This window comes from Protopterus annectens, chromosome 6.part0 (genome assembly GCF_019279795.1).
Source record: "Protopterus annectens isolate FY-2018-M chromosome 6.part0, PAN1.0, whole genome shotgun sequence".
Classification (NCBI taxonomy): Eukaryota; Metazoa; Chordata; order Ceratodontiformes; family Protopteridae; genus Protopterus; species Protopterus annectens.
In genome coordinates this window covers 1383142269-1383163084 of record NC_056737.1, presented here as the reverse complement: position 1 = coordinate 1383163084, position 20816 = coordinate 1383142269, and the positions used below count along the sequence as shown (strand labels likewise).

The 20816-nt window shown below is 39.9% G+C and overlaps 1 protein-coding gene across 3 annotated transcripts in view; it reads left to right on the top strand.

Annotated features, from left to right (window-relative positions):
* Positions 1–20816, top strand: part of NCKAP5 (NCK associated protein 5) — a 1523932-nt gene that overhangs the window by 509469 nt on the left and 993647 nt on the right. For all 3 annotated transcript variants that reach the window (XM_044074934.1, XM_044074933.1, XM_044074932.1), the window contains one exon: positions 19790–19923. In XM_044074934.1, coding sequence (XP_043930869.1) covers positions 19790–19923 — 134 coding nt within the window. The remainder of the gene's footprint in view (positions 1–19789; positions 19924–20816) is intronic.

Below are 20816 nucleotides of genomic sequence, written 5' to 3'. Positions count from 1 at the left end.
TTAAAGAGGGGGATAATTTTGATAGTTTCATTCATATGTTTGGGAGTGTATGCAAACAGTATGGTGTTGACCAAAGGCTCTGGGTACAGTTCCTGACACCCTTACTCCATGGTAAAGCTGTAACTGTTTTGTCAAAAATGTCTGACATTGCATGTTTTGATTATACTGCTGTTAAAAATCACTTGTTAGACTTGTTTAAGCTAACGCCTGAAATGTATAGGAAAAAGGCAGATGAAAGTGTGTGTGAATATGTTGCTGAACTGAGCACGTATTTCCATAGGTGGGTGAATGGATGTCAGGTCACCAATTTTGAAGGGCTGGCAGACCTTTTGGTGAGGGAACAAGCCCTTAGCACTTTGCCTAAGGACATGAGGATCTGGTTAGCTGACAGACAATGTGCCACTTCAGATGAGTTGGGGAAGAAGAGAGACCTATACCTAGCAAGCAGGGCAGCCCTGCACAGAAAAGGGACCCCCAGTACTGCTCATGGGTCCAATGTAACCCATGGTGGGCAACACAGACTGTCCCAACAGAATCTGCCAGTAGCAGAGGAAGCCACTAGTCCAGGTACATGTCCTGGAGTTAGGGGTTAAATGTTTTGAATGCAACCAGTGGGGTCATGTGGCATACAGGTGTCCATGGAGGCAAGGTGGGGAACAAAAGACGAGGAAGCCAGCAAGTAGGTGTATTTGAAGATATACCTGCAGATGTCCTGATAGGGAATAATTTTGATAGTGCAGTACCCTGTGCTTGTGCAGTTACACACAGCCAGGCTTGGAGACAAGTCGGTAAGTCTGGTAGCCGGGGGAGACCCAGACAGACTGCATACTTGCAGCCAGGACTGGTGAGATGGTTACTTCAGGGATGGCGCTACCCTGTAGCAGTGAGACTGAAGTTGAGCCACAACTGCTTGGGGGTACTGATGGTCCTTTGAACAGAGTGACTGCAAAGGTGGAGGTGAGTAGTAGTACCCAGGCTGACAGTGAAGCACCACTGTCAGAGGATGCCAGAATTCCTGTGGAAGGGGAGGTGGGAAGGGTTACAAGGAGAGAGTTGAGACAGGCTCAGTTCTCAGACTCTGCATTGCAAGGCCTGAGGCAACCTTGATTGCTGGGCCAGGGCATGGGTGTCACAATAGCTACTTACCACAGTTGTCCTGCATATTATATTGGGAATACCAACCGGCAATTTAAGGAAAGGATTCTTCACCATTTACACATTATGCAAAATTGAGTTAAATGCAATGGATTAGCCTGTCATCAAATAACTGAGGATAAAAGAGGTGGGGACATAGAAAATAGAACAGAAATAGCAGAGGTGAATTGGATCATTAATATGAGAGCAGATCACACTCGAGGGTTGAAAGGAATGGTGCCTTTAAAACCTGTTCTAAAAGGAAGACGCCCCTTTATGTGAGAACCTATTGGCTATTTCTTGGGAGCTTGTCCCTGATTGAAGCATTGGTTGGATGAGATTTGATTAGTCAAGAAGGTAGGCGTTGGCTCTACAGTGAATACAGATTGGTGGAAACGTTTTTAAACTTTCATGATGTAATCTCGTTGAATAGGATCTGAAAAAGGCTACGAAAGCGCTTATCCTGTCAATCATGTATTGAGAAATTTTATTCAGCTTTGTTTTATGTCTCAAGTGTTTTAATAAATATTTTTACATTGGTTGTTATTTTAAAACTGCTTGTTTCCTTAAGCTGTGGTGATACGTCCAGGTCCTCATATACATATGTTTTGAATGGATGTTCTTGATACTGACTGCATAACAAATTAGCTTTAGGGAATGCTAATATAAATGCTGCCTTATCTACATAATGCCTCTTGCTGTACTTTTGCTTGGCTAACTTTTGATGTGTGTGTGTGTGTGTGTGTGTGTGTGTGTGTGTGTGTGTGTGTGTGTGTGTGTGTGTGTGTGTGTGTGCATGCACGTCTGTGTGTGTGTAAATTGTAATTCTGATAAAATTTTTGAAACAATTTTAACTTTTTAACTTTTTTATTAAGAGGTTATGGTTATTTACAATTTTAATTTTGATATTAACGTTGCTATATGTTGAGTATCATTCCTATATGATTAGTGGGTTCACTATAAGCGTTCAAGTCCCAAGTTGTTTTTAGCCAGAGACATTAGCTCCTTGTAGCTCGGCTAGGCTGCTGCTTGTGCTCAAACTTGAATATGAGTTTGGGCAAGCAGCTGTGGGAAAGGAGTGGGTGAGGGATTTTAGGATAAGGGAGAGGGAAGGGAGTTTTATGATTATGGAGTGGAAAAGGAGTTTTAAGTTTAGATAGTAATTGAGGAATTCAGGTCTAGTAAAAGGGTGGATGGAGTTTTAGGTTTAGGGAAAAGGAGCAAAGTTTTATGATTATGGAGTAGAAAAGGAGTTTAAAGTTTAGAGAGTAATCAAGGAATTTAGGTCGAGGGCAGGGGGTGGAGTTCTATGTTTAGGGAACAGGAAGGGAGTTTTAGAGTTAGGGAAGAATTCGGAAATTTAGGTTTAAGGAAGGTGGTTGGAGTTTTATGTTTAGAGAGGGAGAATGGAGTTTTAGAATGAGAGAGATACTGTAGAATTTATATTTAGGAGGGTGGTTAGACTTTTAAGTTTAGGGACTGATCAGGGACTTTAGGTTTAGGATAAAGAACTGAGAAGTCAGGCTGGGTACTGGGTGGAAGTTTTAGGTTTGGGGTTTAGATTTTGGTAGCACTGTGTAGCTTAAGGAATCAGGTATTGGGAGGGCTGTATAGAAAGAGGATTTGACTAGTTGGAGTTAGAGCACTTGTTTTTTTGAACAAGTGGTAGTGAGCAGCTGCAGTGTGAGTTAGTAGAATGCGAGCCCCTGCAGCAGAGTCGTTGTTAAGAGCTTCCTTCCTTATTCATCTGTTGTACATACTTTTCAGCCTTTCAAGAATCACACAACCTAGTTAAACCTGCTTCACATACAAGGATGGAAACTAGCATAAAGCAAGGTGATCATCTGTTTGTTACAAGGGTAGACTATGGAGTGTCATCTGTGGTCCAAGACATTGTTGGTGCTTTGGGGGGACAGGGGGGCATGTGCCTCCCCTGTTAAAGTTTGTGCCCATCTGAGTGCCCCAGTAAAATAAACTCACGACCAGCTGAGTTCCTTAAACATCCCCAGACATTTTTCTTCCTTGAATGTCCACATTTCTGCATGTTTCTTGTGTGTCACGTTGACCGGTTCTGGTTCCTTTACTTTTTCCTTATAGGCAGTCAGCTAGTTTTAATTATCCAGAGCAGGAGTATCTGAAATGAACAGTGACATGGAATCCAAGATGAACAGTGGTGCAAAACAAAGTGTGTTCATATTAGCACAGCAGGTGAACTGAGTTTGTATAAGGAACATAACATTTTGAATAAATCCTCGGATTCAGAATGAGGCATGTATTGAACTGTAGTTTCCTTTAGCAAGAAAGAAACATACATCCTTAGAATAAGATGTGTGTGTGTGTGTGTGTGTGTGTGTGTGTGTGTGTGTGTGTGTGTGTCTGTAATGGCTAAGTTAAGTAGGGAAGTAGGGGGTTCCTAATCAAGGTGACTTGCTCACAGTGTGAAAATCAAACTCTGTAATCCTTTACCTCTAACCAAGATTTGTCACCAGACAGTACAATTGGCTGCCCCTAAAAAAAAAAAAAAAAAAAAAAGAGAGAGAGAGTGATGAGTCCAGAATGCTGTCCCCAGCTGTTAGCAAATTCATTACACATTTACCTTTGAATTCCCGCTCCCCTCAGGTAGCTCCTAATTAGTGCTTCACTACATGCCATTTGACTATGAATCCCTGTATATTTGTTGTAGTTAAATGGTTGCCAGATGCATGTTCAATAAATCTGAGTTACAAAGGAAGAGAAGTTTACTTTTACTCATGCTGTCAGGTTTCCAAGCATACTTCTCAACTGTCCAGATTTTAGCAGAATATCCAGATTTTTGGCTAATAGTTTTGGTCTGTTCCTCATATAATGTGCAGTTTTCTGGCAAATCACTAGGATGATCATAGGATTGAACTCACTAAATAATGAAATACATTTGAGTTTCAGCCTTCAAATCCTTCAGAAAATGTATGTTAAATCAAATCCTGTTACTCTAGTAAGTCTCTAAGTTTATGAGTAATATTTAAAATCTGTCCCTTATGTTGCCCCCCCCCCCATTTTGTCAGGCTTTGTCCAGACTTCTTGCATTAACAGGTTGAGAAGTATGAGGTAACAGCATTTTGTTCATTAAATGGGTGTCAGTGATTTTATTGTAAAAAAATGAATAAACATTGTAAACATAAATAAGGACAAACAAGTATACACACTAACAGATTTCAACAGTGTTTTATAGTAACTGGAGAGAGACAGCCAGGTAACAAAATATTGGTATGGTGGTGGTTGTTGTTGGGGGGGGGGTGATCTGGTCCATTTCTCTGCTTAGGGTCCCATTTGACCATAATCAGTCTCTTCTCTTATTGTTCTGAAACTGCACAAGAGTATTTAGTCTCAGATGTATGCTCTATCTTTTTTATATATTTTAAGCCAGATAAAGAGGCAACTCAGAAGCACTGTCTGGTTAAGCAACCTAATCAAAGTCACGCAACTGGAAAAATAGGTAGAAAGAATAAAACCCTGTACCCTTGACTACAAGAATTCTCTGCAATAACTGCCAGACCTTCATTTGTATCTTATTTCACTGGTAAATCATTGAGGGTTAAAAAATCATTAAATTTTATAGTCAGTCAGTAATGCAAGTTTTTTTTTTTTTGTTCAAATATTCAGAAAAGGCATGTTGCTGGAAAACCTGTTCTATTAACTTTTAAACTGAATTAGAGTAATTTGCCTCTTATCTGTCTCTGATTTTAAAGAGTAGCAGAAAGTCTGTGATTTTGACTTATATGTATGCCCTATCCCTTACTTATATAGTTCAGGTTCATGGTGCAGTGAGAAGCAGTTTTATCTCTGGTATAGAAGACTGTGGTTTCTATTCCCATACCAGTTAGATGGAACAGTGCAATATATGGGGAGTGCTGCATTCCTGAGTGTGTGTGTTATCCTTTGCTTCAGGTTTTAGCAAAATAACCATTTGCTTGAGTTGGAGGTACATGTAGAAGATCCCATGGTACCTGTTCCCTGATGTCCAGGCCAAATTTCCCCAAGTAGTATTTATATCATCTCAGGTCTCCCCTGAAAACATGCCACTAGCCAAGTAGTACTAATCCAGTCAACAAAAGATAAAATCAAACTTTTTTTTCTGGTAAATCACTGAGGCTTATTGTCAGTCAGTAATGCTAGTCATTGCAGTTTCCTATTTTTGATTGTTTATAGTATGCACGCCCATGTAACACATATTGTTCTGTTAACATTTTAAATTATTTGGAGTTCATGGCACTGATGCTAATGAAATGCTTCTTGTAGTCAGAGGTACATGGTTTGAATTCTTTTACGTCCATTTGCTTTCTTTATTATTTTGAGAAACTCACTTAAACAGATGGTACTGTTGCGTCACCCCTGAAAAAAACACTTTGTCATTGGGTTTACTGGTTGACAGATATATAAAATAATAATATTTAAAATTTGTCCATTTTTGATCACTATTATTATGGACTTTTGTCCATCATTCTTAAGGGAAGAACTTGAGAGGTATATCGGTCTGTCCCTTGTAAGATTTGTGGCTTCTGATGAATTGTTGTGTATTACAGTCACTAAATGTTAAGCATGCGAATTTCAGATTTTGTGTCCTTCAGACAATGGTTGATAATGCAAAGCTTGTTATTTTGTTAACTTACTAAATATATAAGAGAAGGAGAAGTATTTAAAACTGCTCCTGATTTTGTTGCTTGTTTGTGATTCTTAAACTACATTGCACAGTTCAACCATCGTGTGAGCTTCTTTCTTAGTAGCAGTAAAAGTGTCACATTTTACACATCTGTTCCACATTGTGGAAGATAGTGTAGTATTCCACATTTTGAAGTTGGAAGGTTGATTATGGCTGTAGTTTCTTTAAATGTTTTGTTTGTTAATGATATGGATGGCATGGTGTTCATGATTTTGCAAGCCCGCTCATACCTGTATTGATTGTTTGCTTGACATTAACTGGAATTGCTAGTGTGATTTTTTTTTTTGGAGGGGAGGGTTGGAGGTTGCTTCACTGGTCCATCTGGGCTGTTGGACATTTGCAACTTGAATTGTTTTTCCTGAAAGGCTCTAGTGGTAGAAGAAGTGGTTATGTGATAAAACAAGTAACATTTTAACCATGCTGCGAGGTTCCTCCCTAGTTGCAGAGTAATATTTAAAATTGTTCCCGATTTAACTCCCCATTAGTTTTGGCTTTGGCCAGTATTCTTTTCTTTAACAGCTTTATTATAATATTAATTGTGACATATGCACATTACATTCATAGAAAAGTAATCAAACTGCATTAACAAGTTAAAATTAACAAACATTATGCTTCATAAATATTGATATATATCATATAAACTAAGCAACATTACATAAAGTATTCAATTCCTGACCCTTTCTTTTTAAACAAAAAACTACTTTATTAAACCAGCACTTACGATGTAAGCAATCATACAGTTATATAAATGAAAACAAATCGCACCAACACAATCCTAGTTGCAAGCATTTTACATCACAAACCATACTGACACACTCCCAGTTGCAAACATTATACATCACTTGCAATCTACTGAATTATTTTCAGCCAAACATTACATAGCTCATTTAAGTCCTGCCTTCTTTTAAACTTCTTGACCAAATAAGATGACAGGATGCTACCACAAAAACATTTAGATCTAAATTATTTATATTGGTTTTATTTCAACAAACTAGTAATATTTGGTTCACATTGCTGTTTTTGCTTCATACCCTTTTTATCTTTATCAGTGATGTTTTCCTTGGATGGAGCTGGAAATTAATGTGCATAATTGCATTCTCAGTAGCTCAACAGGTAGCATGCTTATGTTTGGTGCAGATGGATGTGGTTCTATTCACATACCAGGTACTTGGATTAATTTTCCCAGTACTGACACTGTAGTGGAGAATAATAAAACATTGTACTCCTAGGAGTGCTATCATTCAGATGAGACATTAAACCAAGACCCCATCTGCTCAGATGGTGGTAGCTCAGGAAGATGAAAAAGATCCCATGACACTTATTAAAAACAATAGGGTAAGATCCCCAGGTCCTGGCCTTAGTGAGTATGAATACCACTTTGAAAATTAGCCATTAGTTTAGTGGTACTAACATGGTAAACAAAAAGTATAAATAAGCAAATTAAATAATGGTTGCCACTATAGATCAATTGATTTATTATATCTTTGTACTCCTTTTGTAACAAAGCAGACTCATTAAGTAGTTAAGGTTATCATATCTCAATGGACCTGTCACTGTAAAGTAATCTTGGAGGGTTTTTTTTCCCTAGAATCCACTACAAGCCCCCATTTACAGGGGTCATGTTAGACATAAGGAAATTATGTTTTTAACTTAAATGTAAATAAAATACCAGTAGTGTGATTCATGGGTATCTTTCACAATTTCTGGAACCTAGTTTTCATTTTTACGTTTTTGTTCAAATTACTTTGCTTTGTGTTCTCAGAGCAGCTCTCACCATCAGTAGATGGAAGTGTTAACATCAGCTAGCTGAAATGCATCTTTTAATTAAGGCTCCCAGTTTTTAGTCAAAGTGCTAACATGCCCTCTCCCACATTCTTTCTCAGGTGTCAGAACTATCATTGCAATCCAGGAGCTGTTAACTGACCACTTTTGCCTCTATGTTAAAGAATGTTTAATAGACATTTAAACTATTTCCTATTCACCATTGTCTGCAGAGGGAAGATGTGTTTTATGCTGAACTTTGGCAAAATGTGCTGTATTTGTTTTTAAATATTTTCTTACTATGAATCAGCAAAGCTAACCACCATGATAAACTTCTCTAAAGCTGACTTGGCTCCTAAAAAACTGAGGTGGCTAACTTCATGGCACACATGTCAATGGAAAATAGATGCATGACTGCCAAATTATACACCAATGCACTGTACGAGCACATACACCAATGCATGGAACTAGCCATACCCAACAGAACCAAGACACTCTCCTCCAAAAAAAGGAAGCCAATCTGGTGGTCACCTGCCATTAATAAACTCTACAACAAAAGGAAGAAACTGTTGCAGAAAAAAATGAAGTCCCAAGACTGGAAAAACTCCCTTATTAGCCTCAACAAAAAGTTGAGATCCCTCATCAAAACCTCTAAAGCCTGTTATGAAGGCAGAATTGCAGCAGACACTAAAAACAACCACAATGCCTTCTATAGTTATAGCAAAAATCTCCACGGCAATATCCAGGTTTGCTCTGAGTTACTGCACAGTGGTATCTCCTATATTGAGCCAACAGATATTGTCAACATACTGGCTGACAGATTCAGTGCCAACTTTACCCCTCTCTCCCCTTTAAAGGACCAATCACAATACCAGAGGAATGCCAAGCACCCAACATTACTGCAGCACAAGCTAAAGCTGCATTGTCCAAGGCCAAGAATAAAGCTTCCATGGGACCTGACAATATCCCTGGATGTGTTCTACATGAACTACAAAGTGAACTGGCACCACATCTGTGTGCCCTGTTCAATCACAGCCTCACCTCAGGCTTTGTCCCTACCGAATGGTGCACTGCTACAGTCATCCCTCTCCATAAAGGGGGAATGACTACAGACCCTGGGAATTATCACCCCATTAGCCTGATGAGTTTGATATGTAAGGCTATGGAGTGCATCATCATGGACCTAATTAACAAGGATATAGGGAATTTTCAAACTCTAGATCCCATGCAATTTGGTTTTGTGAAAGGTAGATCATACCTGCTCAATCTGGTTGACTTCTTTGAGTCAGTCACCAGAGCAGTGGATGAGGGCAAGGCCATTCATACAGCCTACTTCGATCTGCCCAAGGCCTTTGATACCATTCCCCACTCAGGAATTATTGATAAACTCACCAAACTAGGCATCAATCCCTATATCACTAGGTGGGTTGCAAACTGGCTCACAGGTAGAATCCACAGTGTGAAAGTAGCAGACTCCAAGTCAGACTGCTGACCAGTCACAAGTGGAGTCCTGCAGGTCCTGGTTCCTATCCTGTTTGGCATCTACTCAGAAGTCCAGGCCAACATGGAGGGACTCTGACTGACCAAGTTCACAGATGACTGCAAGCTGGGAGTCATTATTAACTCCCCAAGTGATGTAGACATCCTACAGAAAGGCCTCACCGAGACCAATGGCTGGTGTAGAAACCATGGCCTTAAGCTTAATGCCAAAAAATGCATTGTCATCCCCTTTGGGAAAAAACTCAGTTTCCACTAATTACCACATTGATGGGAGCCCACTGAACACTGAAGCAACCTCTCCTTCGACCACCACATAGCCGCTGTGGTCAGAAAGTCCTTCTATGTGGCACATCTCATTATCAAGGGTTTTGTGTCCAGGAAGAAGGCGGTCATCATCTCTCTGTACTCTTCTCTCATTAGGCCATTCATCGAGTATAATGCCCCATTTAGCATGTACCTCACTAGACACATGCAACAGCTGGAAAGGCCACAAAAGTACCTCATGAAGAGGATCCTAGGCCTTAAACACATGTCGTACATAGACAGACTCAAAAAACTCCAGCTATTCTCTGTCTCATATTGTCTACTATGAGGCAATCTCTGCTTGACTTAAAAAGCCATGTCTGACCCAGCTCTGTTAAAATTGCTACATCTAAAGAAATCCCAATCCCTCCACACCACACGCTCTAGAGACCTCAACCTCATTACCACAATCAACAGAACATGCTGGAGGAACAGGTTCATAACCCAGAGTCTGCCCATGCTCTGGAATAGACTTCCCATACTTGTCAAGCAAAGCACCTCACTGGCCCTCTTCAAGAGAAATCTTGATAAGTGGATGGGAAATAGAAAACTCATCCCGGGGATCACTCCAGTGGCTGTACTTGATAGAGGCACTGGGAACTAACATTGGTTGGCACGATGCCAGGGCACTTCTATGGACTAGGCTTGTAAAGGCTTCAGGGCCATTAGTCTAGTACACAGCTATGAACCTATGAAGACTTTTTGTTCTTGAATTTGGGTTAAAGATATTTTGTCTCTTTCTACTAAGGCACACATTTCTTTGCACATGACATTTTCCCACATCTGTTGTACTGGTAGCTACACCCTTAACATGTTACGTTGTAGCATACCTGCACGTCATCAAAACCATGATCCTTGAGCATGACAAATAAATATATTTTTTGTGCGTATACTGAACATTGAGGGGATTTGTAATATTATGGTATTCACATTTTTTTTCACAGGAAAATGGTAATTCGTTTTTAACAGTGGATTATGGGCAACTTGTCACCATGTATCACATATTCTATACTTTATTTTTATAGTATTTTATTCACCTCCCCTAAGTGCTCCACCAGCTAGCTACTGTGCCCCTATCATGGCCTGGCAAGAAAAGGAACCTGCAGCTGGCATTGGTCCCAGAACAAAATGAAACACAGAGTATATCTAACTTGTACCAATTTCTTTACCAGCCTGGTTATCAAATCAAATCTGAAGCAATATTTTTAAATTCAGTTACCTAATTCCATTGAGTTTTAATTTAGCAGGGCAACCAGTCAACATGATTGATATGAGAAGGTAATAGATATGGGCACAGAGACTTTTGGCGATACAAATGTTTTGCAAGTTATGTGAATCTATTTCACACTTTGTCTAGAGAGGCCTAGCTGTTACTTTGTGGCAGAGGTTTTCAGATTGGTCTGCTCTGGATAGAATTACTAAACAAGGCTCTGTTTTTCTGATTGGATAATTTGGCTGGTTCGTTGTTTCGCTGCCTTAAATAGCTAGTGTTTAAACCAGTCTGTACTTGTTTGCTAGAAGCTGCAGTGAGTTAGGCTTCTACCCTTGCACTGCTGTTTTATGCTGAGAGACTACAAAAGATAAGTTGCTTATTTTCAACTGTTTCTGCACTTCTGATAAAGCAATATTTGTGGCATATCTGTTTAAACTGTGCAACCATTGTTTAGGCCTAGTGGATTGAATCCTTACCTGTGTTCTGATCTTGAATCCCACCCACCTGCCCAACTGCTGTTGTGGTATTAAAGCTTGGTAGCTTTTGAATTGCCCGTCTCTGCTATAAATTTCATATTGGACACTTCCCACAGTCCCATTACATCAGCTCATTCTACTGAGTACAGTGAGATCAGTTGTGAAGGCCCCCCCCCCCCCCCCTTTACCTTGAATTATCTTCGGAATCCTCACTATCTACAAAAATAAAAGAAAAAAAATTGTGCCTCTTCCTATTTCATTTTGTTTATGCTTAGGTGTTCAACTGCATTTAGTTTGCCACATTTGTTAGTGCATGTCAGTAGCCTTATACTTTATTTGAGCTGCTTTTTATTGTTGTGATTGTGAGCTAATTTGTCATATTTGCACTGTTTTACAGCAAATTATGATTAACTGTATTTCATTGCTATTTACTGCAACTCATTGCTGTTTAGTTGCATTTTACTGCATTTCATCACTGGTTAACTGTTTTTTCATACTGTGAGTTCTGTTTTTGTCTGTTGTGGTTAATTTGTGCTTTTTTATGAGTTTTGCTGTGTTGTTAACCCTTAAATTGAGTAGCATAGTCCGAGCATCCAGAGCTGCAGCTGCACTGTTTCTAACCCTTTGTGAGGTATTCCAGCTACAAATTCTCCCTTAGAAGCACTTGTGTGATCACCTAGTAGTACTACTCTTAGACCTTCCACCCTTTACCGTCTTAGCTCTCTTTGGCCTCTATCCCACAGTTTCTAACAAATATGGATGGAGAATTTCCTATGCTTTCTCCTGCCAGTCTGGTTGATATGGGCATCCTGAGACAGTGTAGCAACTGCCTCATGTACACGGACAACCCTCTACTACTACCAACTAGGAACACAATTTGTGAGAGAATTACTTTAAGATCCTAGAGTCAATACTCTCTCCCTCGCAAGCCGGTATATCTGGTACTGAGAAGGTTGTCGACACAAACACCAAACTTCAACCACCATCCACATCTACACAGCACACACCCATAAATGTGGAGGTCCTCAATAAAAATATGCCCAAACAAAAGAGACCTCTGAAGCAAAAACACATTTGAACTCCACTGCCCACCACACCACACATAGTCCACATACCTGTGTCTCATAGCCACTAAGGCCTAAAGACATACTCAACATATTAATCATAGGAGACTCCACTGTGAAAGACACAGATGTACCCCTCACCAGGGTGAGTAAGTGGAAAGTCACGGTTAGTTGTTTGTCAGGTGCCAGAATCTGCCATATCACCCATGCACTCAAGTCTGTCAACAACAGGTACTGTTATGACTCTGTCATAGTCCATGTTGGCATGAATGGCTTGAGATGTACCTCCCTGGACTACACAAAGAGAGACATGACAGAGCCCGCTGAATATGTGTCCCAGGCAGGTATGTTCCTGGCCTTAAGCATCATTCTACCATCATCCAGAATGATGCCTCAATCCAAACAGAAAATGATTGAATTTAACAACTGGCTTAGTTTCTGGTGTCATTGCAAGGGGATCCAGTACTTGACAGCTTGGGAAGACATAATTGACAAACCACAATGCTTTGCTAGAGATGGTCTGCATCTGTCTCCCTTGGGCTTCAGGCTCCTGGCAAAGGCTCTTGCCTCACCCATAGTGCCTTTTTTACACAAATCCATGAGGTTAGAACTACCAACATGAAATTTTCATCAAAACATAAATTAAGGTCATGCTTCTAAACGCTAGGAGTCTAAACATGAAACTGGAATCATTGCAAGAATTCGTAACCCTGAAAGATGCTGACATTTGTGCAGTCACAGAAACTTGGTTCAAAGCTGTGGAGAGCACCTTAGCCATACCAGGTTACTCATCCTATCATACATTCAGACACCAAACCGTGGGTAGCAAAGCAAAAGGAGGTGGAGTTGCAATATATGTAAAAGACATACACACCTCCAGGCTGTTTAAACAGTATGACACACAGGAGACACTCCAGGTGCAGTTAACCATTGACAGGACCCCTATTCAAATCATAGCTAGCTATAGGCCCCCAACTTTGACTCAAGATGGCCACTCCACCTATCTGGACCTCTTCGAATATTTCACGATTCAACCCTTTACCCTGATCATGGGTGACTTTAACTATCCAACCATAGATTGGAAGAACTACTCATGCCAAAACACAAATGCCCAGAGATTCCTTAATTTCATCAGTGGAAATGCCTTGGACCAGCTGGCTGACACCTCCACAAGATGTGAAAATATCTTGGACTTGGTATCAACCAACATGAGTTATCACTGCAGTATCCCTACAGTGTCATCCTGCCTGGTGAGATCCGACCACAAAGCAGTCACTTTTAAAGTCACCATCTCTCCTGACCACCCCTAAATAGTGTCAAACAAAAAATTCTTGAAAGTTTATTATAAACAGCTTCACAGCTCCCACCAGCTACATAGGAACTGGCATATATGCCCAAACCTACACCAAAGTATTATATCAGCACTTATATAGCTGCATGGAATCAAGAATACCCAGCAGGACAAAGTCCTCCTCCTCCTCAAGGAAGAGTAAACCTGTCTAGTAGACATCTGCAATAAATAAACTATAATAAAAGGAAAACAGTGCTGTCCAGGGCAAAGAAGGAGCAGGTGCCTAATTGGAAGCAATCTCTCCTTAGTCTGAACAAGCAAATAAGAGCACTAGTAAAATCCTCCAAAGCAAACTTGGAGTCCAAGCTGACCACCTCTACTAAAGGCAATCACAAGGCTTTCTTAGCATATGTCCACAAACTGAAGGGAAGCACCCCAGATCTGCTCAGAACTGGTGGTCAAGGACACCACATGCACAAACACCATAGATATAGCCAATCTGCTGGCATACAGGTTCTGTGAAAACTTCAGCCCTCTCTCCCCCCCATCAGTAAATCAGGATATCCCCAGCAGTTGCCCCTCCCCTTATCTTTAGAGATCAAGTCATCACTGCCCTCTCAATGGCAAAAAATACAGCCTCCATGGGACCAGATAACATCCCAGGCTGCATCCTACATGAACTTAGACAGGAACTTGCAGCACCATTAGGCACCATATTTGACCAAAGCCTGAGTACTGGCTTCATCTCAGCAGAGTGGAGAACAGCCACTGTCATTCCTTTGCACAATGGTGGAGCATCCACTGGTCCAGAAAATTTTAGACCCATCATCCTAACTAGCCTGATCTGCATGGCCATGGAGTGGATTATTATGGACTTCATTAACAAGGACCTCCAAGCAACCTCCACACACTTGATCCTACACAGTTTGGTTTCATCAAGTGGAGGTCATTCCTGCTAAATTTGGTTGACTTCTTTGAGACAGTCACTAAAGCTATAGACGAAGGGAAGACTATGCCATCGCCTATCTTGACCTGGCCAACGCCTTTGATACTATTCCCCACTTGAGTATAATACATAAACTCTCTCAACTAGGCATCAGTCTGTATGTTACCATATGGGTAGCAAACTGGCTCAATGATAGGACCCACCTAGTCAAAATAGGGGAAGCCACCTCAAGCAGTCGACCTGTAATGAATGGTGTACCCCAGGGATTGGTTATGTGGTCCTTGTTGTTTGGGATATACTTTTCTGAGGTGCAGGCCAAAACCAGTGGGCTATGGCTGACCAAGTTTGCAGATGACTGTAAGCTGGGTGCTGTCATCATTTCCACCAGCGATGTGGACATGCTCCAAGAGGGTCTCACCCAGACATATGACTGGTGCCAGAAACATGGCCTCAAACTGAATGCCAAAAAATGCATAATCATTCCCACTGGGGAGAGTGACGTCCCCACAAATGATCACATTAATAACAAGGTCCTAAGCACTCAATCAGTTGTGAAGGAATTGGGCACCCAGGTAGATAACAAACTGACTTTTGACCACCATATTGCCTCCACTGTATGGAATGATTTCTACATGACTCACCTCATTAGTAAGGGTATCTCATCCAGGGACAAGGTGGTCCTAACATCTCTGTATTCTTCCCTTAGAAGATCCATTATTGAGTAGAATGCCCCTTTCAGCATGCACCTCATAAAGCACATGTAGCAGCTAGAGAGACCATAGAGGTTCCTCACCAGGAGAATCCAGGGCCTCAAAAATTTACCCTACACAGATAGGCTAAAGGCCCTGTCCCTGTATTTAGTCTCCTACAGACCCCTCAGAGGTGACCTCTGTCTGGCATACAAAGCAATCTCAGACCCCGCATATTCACAAGTCAAGCTCCACTCTAGTAACCCACACATGTGACCTCATCCTGGTCTGTGTCATCAATAGGACTTGTTGGCAAGACAGATTTGTGTCCCAGAGCCTCCTCCTTCTGTGGAATAGATTCCCACTCCACATCAAGCAGAGAACCTCATTAATGCTTTTTAAGTGCAACCTGGATAACTGGATGGGGAACAGAAAATTCACCCCTGGGATTCTACCTCTGTCCCTGCTGGACAAGGGCATTGGGTGCTGACTTGTCAGAACATGGGCTAAATTGTTGGCTAGGCTTGTAAGGGTCTCAGGGCCAATAGCCTAGTAACTTCCTATGATCCTATGAGACTGTCACCAAGCACCAAGACCCTGGATGAGGGAAAGTCAGTGCATACAGCTTACCTTGACTTGGCCAAGACCTTTGACACAATGCCCAACTCAGGCATCATCGAAAAGCTAACACAACTTGGTGTAAATCCCTATCTCATCAGGTGGGTGGCCAACTGGCTCACCAACAGGAACCTCAAAGTCAAAATAGGCACCTCCACCTCCGATAGCAGACCTGTCACTAGTGGAGTTCTCCAAGGATCTGTCCCAGGACCTCTACTGTTTGGCATCTAATTCTCAGAGGTCTAGGCAAAGACAAAAGGCCTGTGGGTGACCAAGTTTGAGGATGACTGTAAGTTGGGTGCTGTCATTGACTCCTGAAATGATGTCAGCATACTGCAAGAGGATCTCACAGCAACTAATGACTGGTGCTAAAGTCATGGCCTGAAGCTAAATGCAAAAAAATGTATCATCATACCATTCAGCAAAAACACAGCCCCTACTGATTACCACATCATCGGCAACCCCCTAAGCACACAACCTGTGGTAAGATACCTGGACACTCAGGTAGATAAAAACCTCACTTTCAACCATCATATAGAAGCAGTGATCAGAAAAGCCTTTTACTTGATTCAACTCATAAGTAAAGGGATTGTATCCAGAAAAAGTGAGGTTATTACCTCTCTATTCTCCTCCCTCATTAGACAATAATTGAATATAACACCCTATTTGGTATGTACCTCTCCAAACATCTGCACCAACTGGAAAAGCCACTGAAATACCTCACAAAGAGAATCCATGGTCTCCAACACCTGTCCTATGGGGACAGGTTCAAATCACCATCAGTCTGTTTTGGTATTGTACAGATTGCTCTGGGGTGATCTGTGTCTCACCTACAAGGCAATCTCGGACTCTGCCCTACTATAAATGCTCCATATACATAAGTCTAACTCCTCACGCACTACCCACTCAAAAGGCCTGAATCTAATATGCAACATCAACAAAACCTGTGGGAGAGACATGTTTGTCTCCCAGAGGCTGCCATGTCTCTAGAATAGACTTCCCATACCTGTCAAACAGAGCACCAAACTGACCCACCTCAAGCACAATCTTGATGAGTGGATGGGAAATGCTAAATTTGTCCCAGGAGTTTCAGCTGTGCCCCTCATTGACAGGGGCGACAGGTGCTGACTGAGGTTTCTTTGGGGATAAACTCTTGGCAGGGCTTGAAAGGGCCCAGGGCCATTAGCCTAGTATCTTCCTATGATCCTATGGTCCTATGAATAAATTGACACTGCTACATCTATGCATGGTATAACTTTTATCTATTCATTGCTTACACTGTTTTATAAGCCAAGGAAAGGAATTTGCATCTGACGATCTGCACCACTTCTGCCAAATAATATGAAAAGAGCAGCTGGCCTTAAGAACACATGATACATGTAAATTGCTGCCTCGTGCAATAAGCAATATATGCAACAACCAAATAAGCTTTGCACTGATGAGATGAACAGTGAACTTATAACCACTGGCTTTTCGGGAGTTTACTTGCCTTGCTGTCAGCCCATGCTTTCCAATGTTATTCTATTAACGCTAATGGAAATTGACCACGAAACACTCAAACACACATATATACACACACACAAACACACACACACGCACGTGCACACACACACACACACACACACACACACACACACACACACACACACACACACACACACACACACATCTTTATTTCATTTTGACAGCATGGATTTGAAATGTAACATGCCATATTAGTTAGTCACAAAATTTATAGGTAACATCTGTTATTCAAAAGCTCATTACTGGCCCTGAGTCAGCTGCATCTGTACATATCAGTGAGCTACGACAAAGTGAAACGTGCCTGGTATTGTTACTGGTTTAGCTAGGAAACATTAATAACTTTCTTTAGGGTGGCTAGGCTCTATACTGCCTTAGCTTTTTAGTTTACAAATGGCAATTACTTCTTCATAGAAAGTCTGCATAATCTGCAGGGTACCTCACACTGAGGGATAAATGCAATGAATTTCACTTATTCTGATATCTTGCAAAGTTTTACAGTGTCAGCAACATTTCTGTTACCAGAAAACAACTTATTAACTGAATATCTGCGGTATTAACCATCAGTGTTGTACCTCAAATGAACACATGACTTTGTAGTACTACAATTAAGATTAATAAGAGAGAAGTGACATTTTAGTGTGTCTGTACAGTAGCTCTTGAAGCTTAACTCCCATGATTAGTTAACTTGTGATTCCGTCTGATATTAACTGAAAAGCAACTCAAGTTATAGACCCTCATTTACCAAACAGAATAGTCAGATATAACAATTGCATACTGGCATGACTTTACGACTGCTGGATGAATTGTAACGTCAGGATAGACAGCCTAATAGTTCACCTGCTTTAAAGAGGAAAACAGAAACAGCAAAAACATAATTTCAGTACACTTTTTACAAAATGACTTTGTATTATTTAAGTACATGATTCTTATTTGTAATTAAATGAGACAGACATGTAACGAGACATTGGAAAGAAGGTTTAAACAGTTTTATGGCATGAAAGTTATACTTGATTTACTTTGACAAAATATACTACATTTTAATTAGAAGCAGCTTGTTGCAGGTGCAGTAATTTCATAATCATGATAATCCTGACAGCCTGAATATGTTAGATTTTTTAAACCAGCAAGTAACTGCAGCAGTATTATAAAGCTTCATTTCTTGCAATCCTTGACAAGATACTCATATGTGGAAACGAATTATCCCAGGGCTTGCTGTTAGATAGTGAGCTAGATAGTGACGTTTTTTGACCACTCATTTTTACTAAATAAAATTATCAAATTTAAGAGTTTTATTTTACAGTTTTTATTGCGATATGCATAATGTTCTATGGACTGTAGTTTCTGTTTTAATACTTTAAAGATGTATAGGATTTGTATACAAGTTCTGCATGCAAGCACATCATAAATTGTGTGTGTGTGTGTGTGTGTGTGTGTGTGTGTGTGTGTGTGTGTGTGTGTGTGTGTGTGTGTGTGTGTGTGTGTGTACATCCACATTTTGATATATATATATATATATATATATATATATATATATATATATATATATATATGTATATGTATATATAGCTAGATATACATATATATGCCTCTGTCTATATTATGACTACAGTTAAAAATGCAGGTGCTTAAACTGTAGATAGCAAAAGACCAACAGTTCATAATGCTGACAGATGAAAATGCTGTCAAATAACATTCCAGCTCACAGGAAAAAAATTGGGGAAAAAAATTCTCTTTCACCTACCATGTTATACTAAAAACACAATAAAACAAATAAAAGCCCTAAACTATAGCAAAACCATAGGACATGTTTTGTCTGAATGATTGTGGTGTTATGGAAAGGGTTTATTTAAAGAAAGGGCAGAGTTAGGTTTAGGCACTTCACCCCCAATATGCCACCTTACTAATGCATGCTAAGTCTAAGCCTAACTCAGCACCTTACACTTTCCATAGCACTACATCGACAAAAGACTGGCTAAGACACAAGCAATTGTACAATAAAAAGCATGCAGAACATGAAAGACATCCCCTTACTTAATGCTTACTGTAACCCGTCAACACTCGTACAAACACACTGTCACCCTTTTCACCAACCTACTAACCTCTCTTTGCATTCAGAACTGTCTACCTTTGATTACTGTCTATTTTCTGAGCTTTTTACTTTTGGTACTACATTTCACACTATCAACATTTTTATTGCACATGCAGATATATATATATATATATATATATATATATATATATATATATATATATATATATATATATATATTCTATAGCATTTGTAAAATATTTGTTTTGCAGTTGTGCCTGATTATGCAAAAGTATTTCCTTTTCATAAAATTAAATAATTAGAATTCATATTAATGAATGCACATCTCATGGTCAAGTCTGTAGTTGTCTTTTTAAATGTTTTATATAGTTATTAATTATTTATAGACTAAATTTTACCATAATAATAAACTTCTACATAAAGTGATAAAAAGCTACAATTTTACAGAAGAAATACTAATAGGAAATGCTTCTTCAGACTGTCAACACAGTGTTAATATATGTAATACCTGGTGCATTTTTCAGCGTGAGAAGCTGATACATGAGTTGGAGGAAGAAAGACGCATGCGACTTGAGAGTGAGAAACGTTTAAAGGAGGTAAAATTGGAGGCAGAACGTAATCGGTCTCAGATGCGCATACTGCAGCAGCAGTTTTCCAGGTGAGATATAAAAAACAGACATTTTTTTGTATAACAGTAACCTTTCCAGATATGGAACCGTAATTAAAATTCATATACTCCAAACTTTTTAAACATAAGTGTAAAGTTAAAAAAAGTTGATATTACAATTAATTACTCTGAATTTGAGATGAAGCAGTTACTTAACGTATACAAAGATGATAATCATTCATTCCAGTGTTTGGTTTTCTTCAAAAATGTTTCTTTTATTGAAAACTGCATCAAAGGTCTTAAAATCCTACTCTTGTACAATTTTATCTTTGCAGAACAAATCAAATATCATGTCGGTGTCCTAAAATCAGTAAATATGGGTAACATTTTGACTTGTGAAATCTGTGCTGACATACTTGTTTGATGTTATTTTTTGCTGGAAAGTAAATGTGCAGGGCAATCAACTGTAAAACATAATCAGGCATTAGTAATCAATTGAAACATCACTCATAACGTGCGATCTGTTTTTCGATCAAGAATGTCAAGTGTCATAACCATAACTAGTGTAGGGGGATAAAAGTCTGCCTTTGACCCAGGTGATCTGAATTTAATTAGTGTCTCAGGCAACCTGTTTTAGGAGGTGGTTTATGCAGGGGGTATATTCAGTAGTGCTGCTAGTAATACTGGTAACACAAAAAGAGCTGTTGCTGCAGAGGTGAATAGCAAAGCTGGATGTGCCAACATATCAGTGGTTGTACCACCCTCATGGCAAAATTGTTCTCTTCCCAAGATGAGGTATCTTCTGTGTGAATATAAAGTATGTCACTGTAGGTATCAGCTCCTATCTTCTACCACCAGAATATTCTACTGTTCCCTTCCCACCCCACCTAGGCACCTCCCTGAGAAGAGTTGAACCCAATCTCCTTCGAACATGCCAAAGGTTA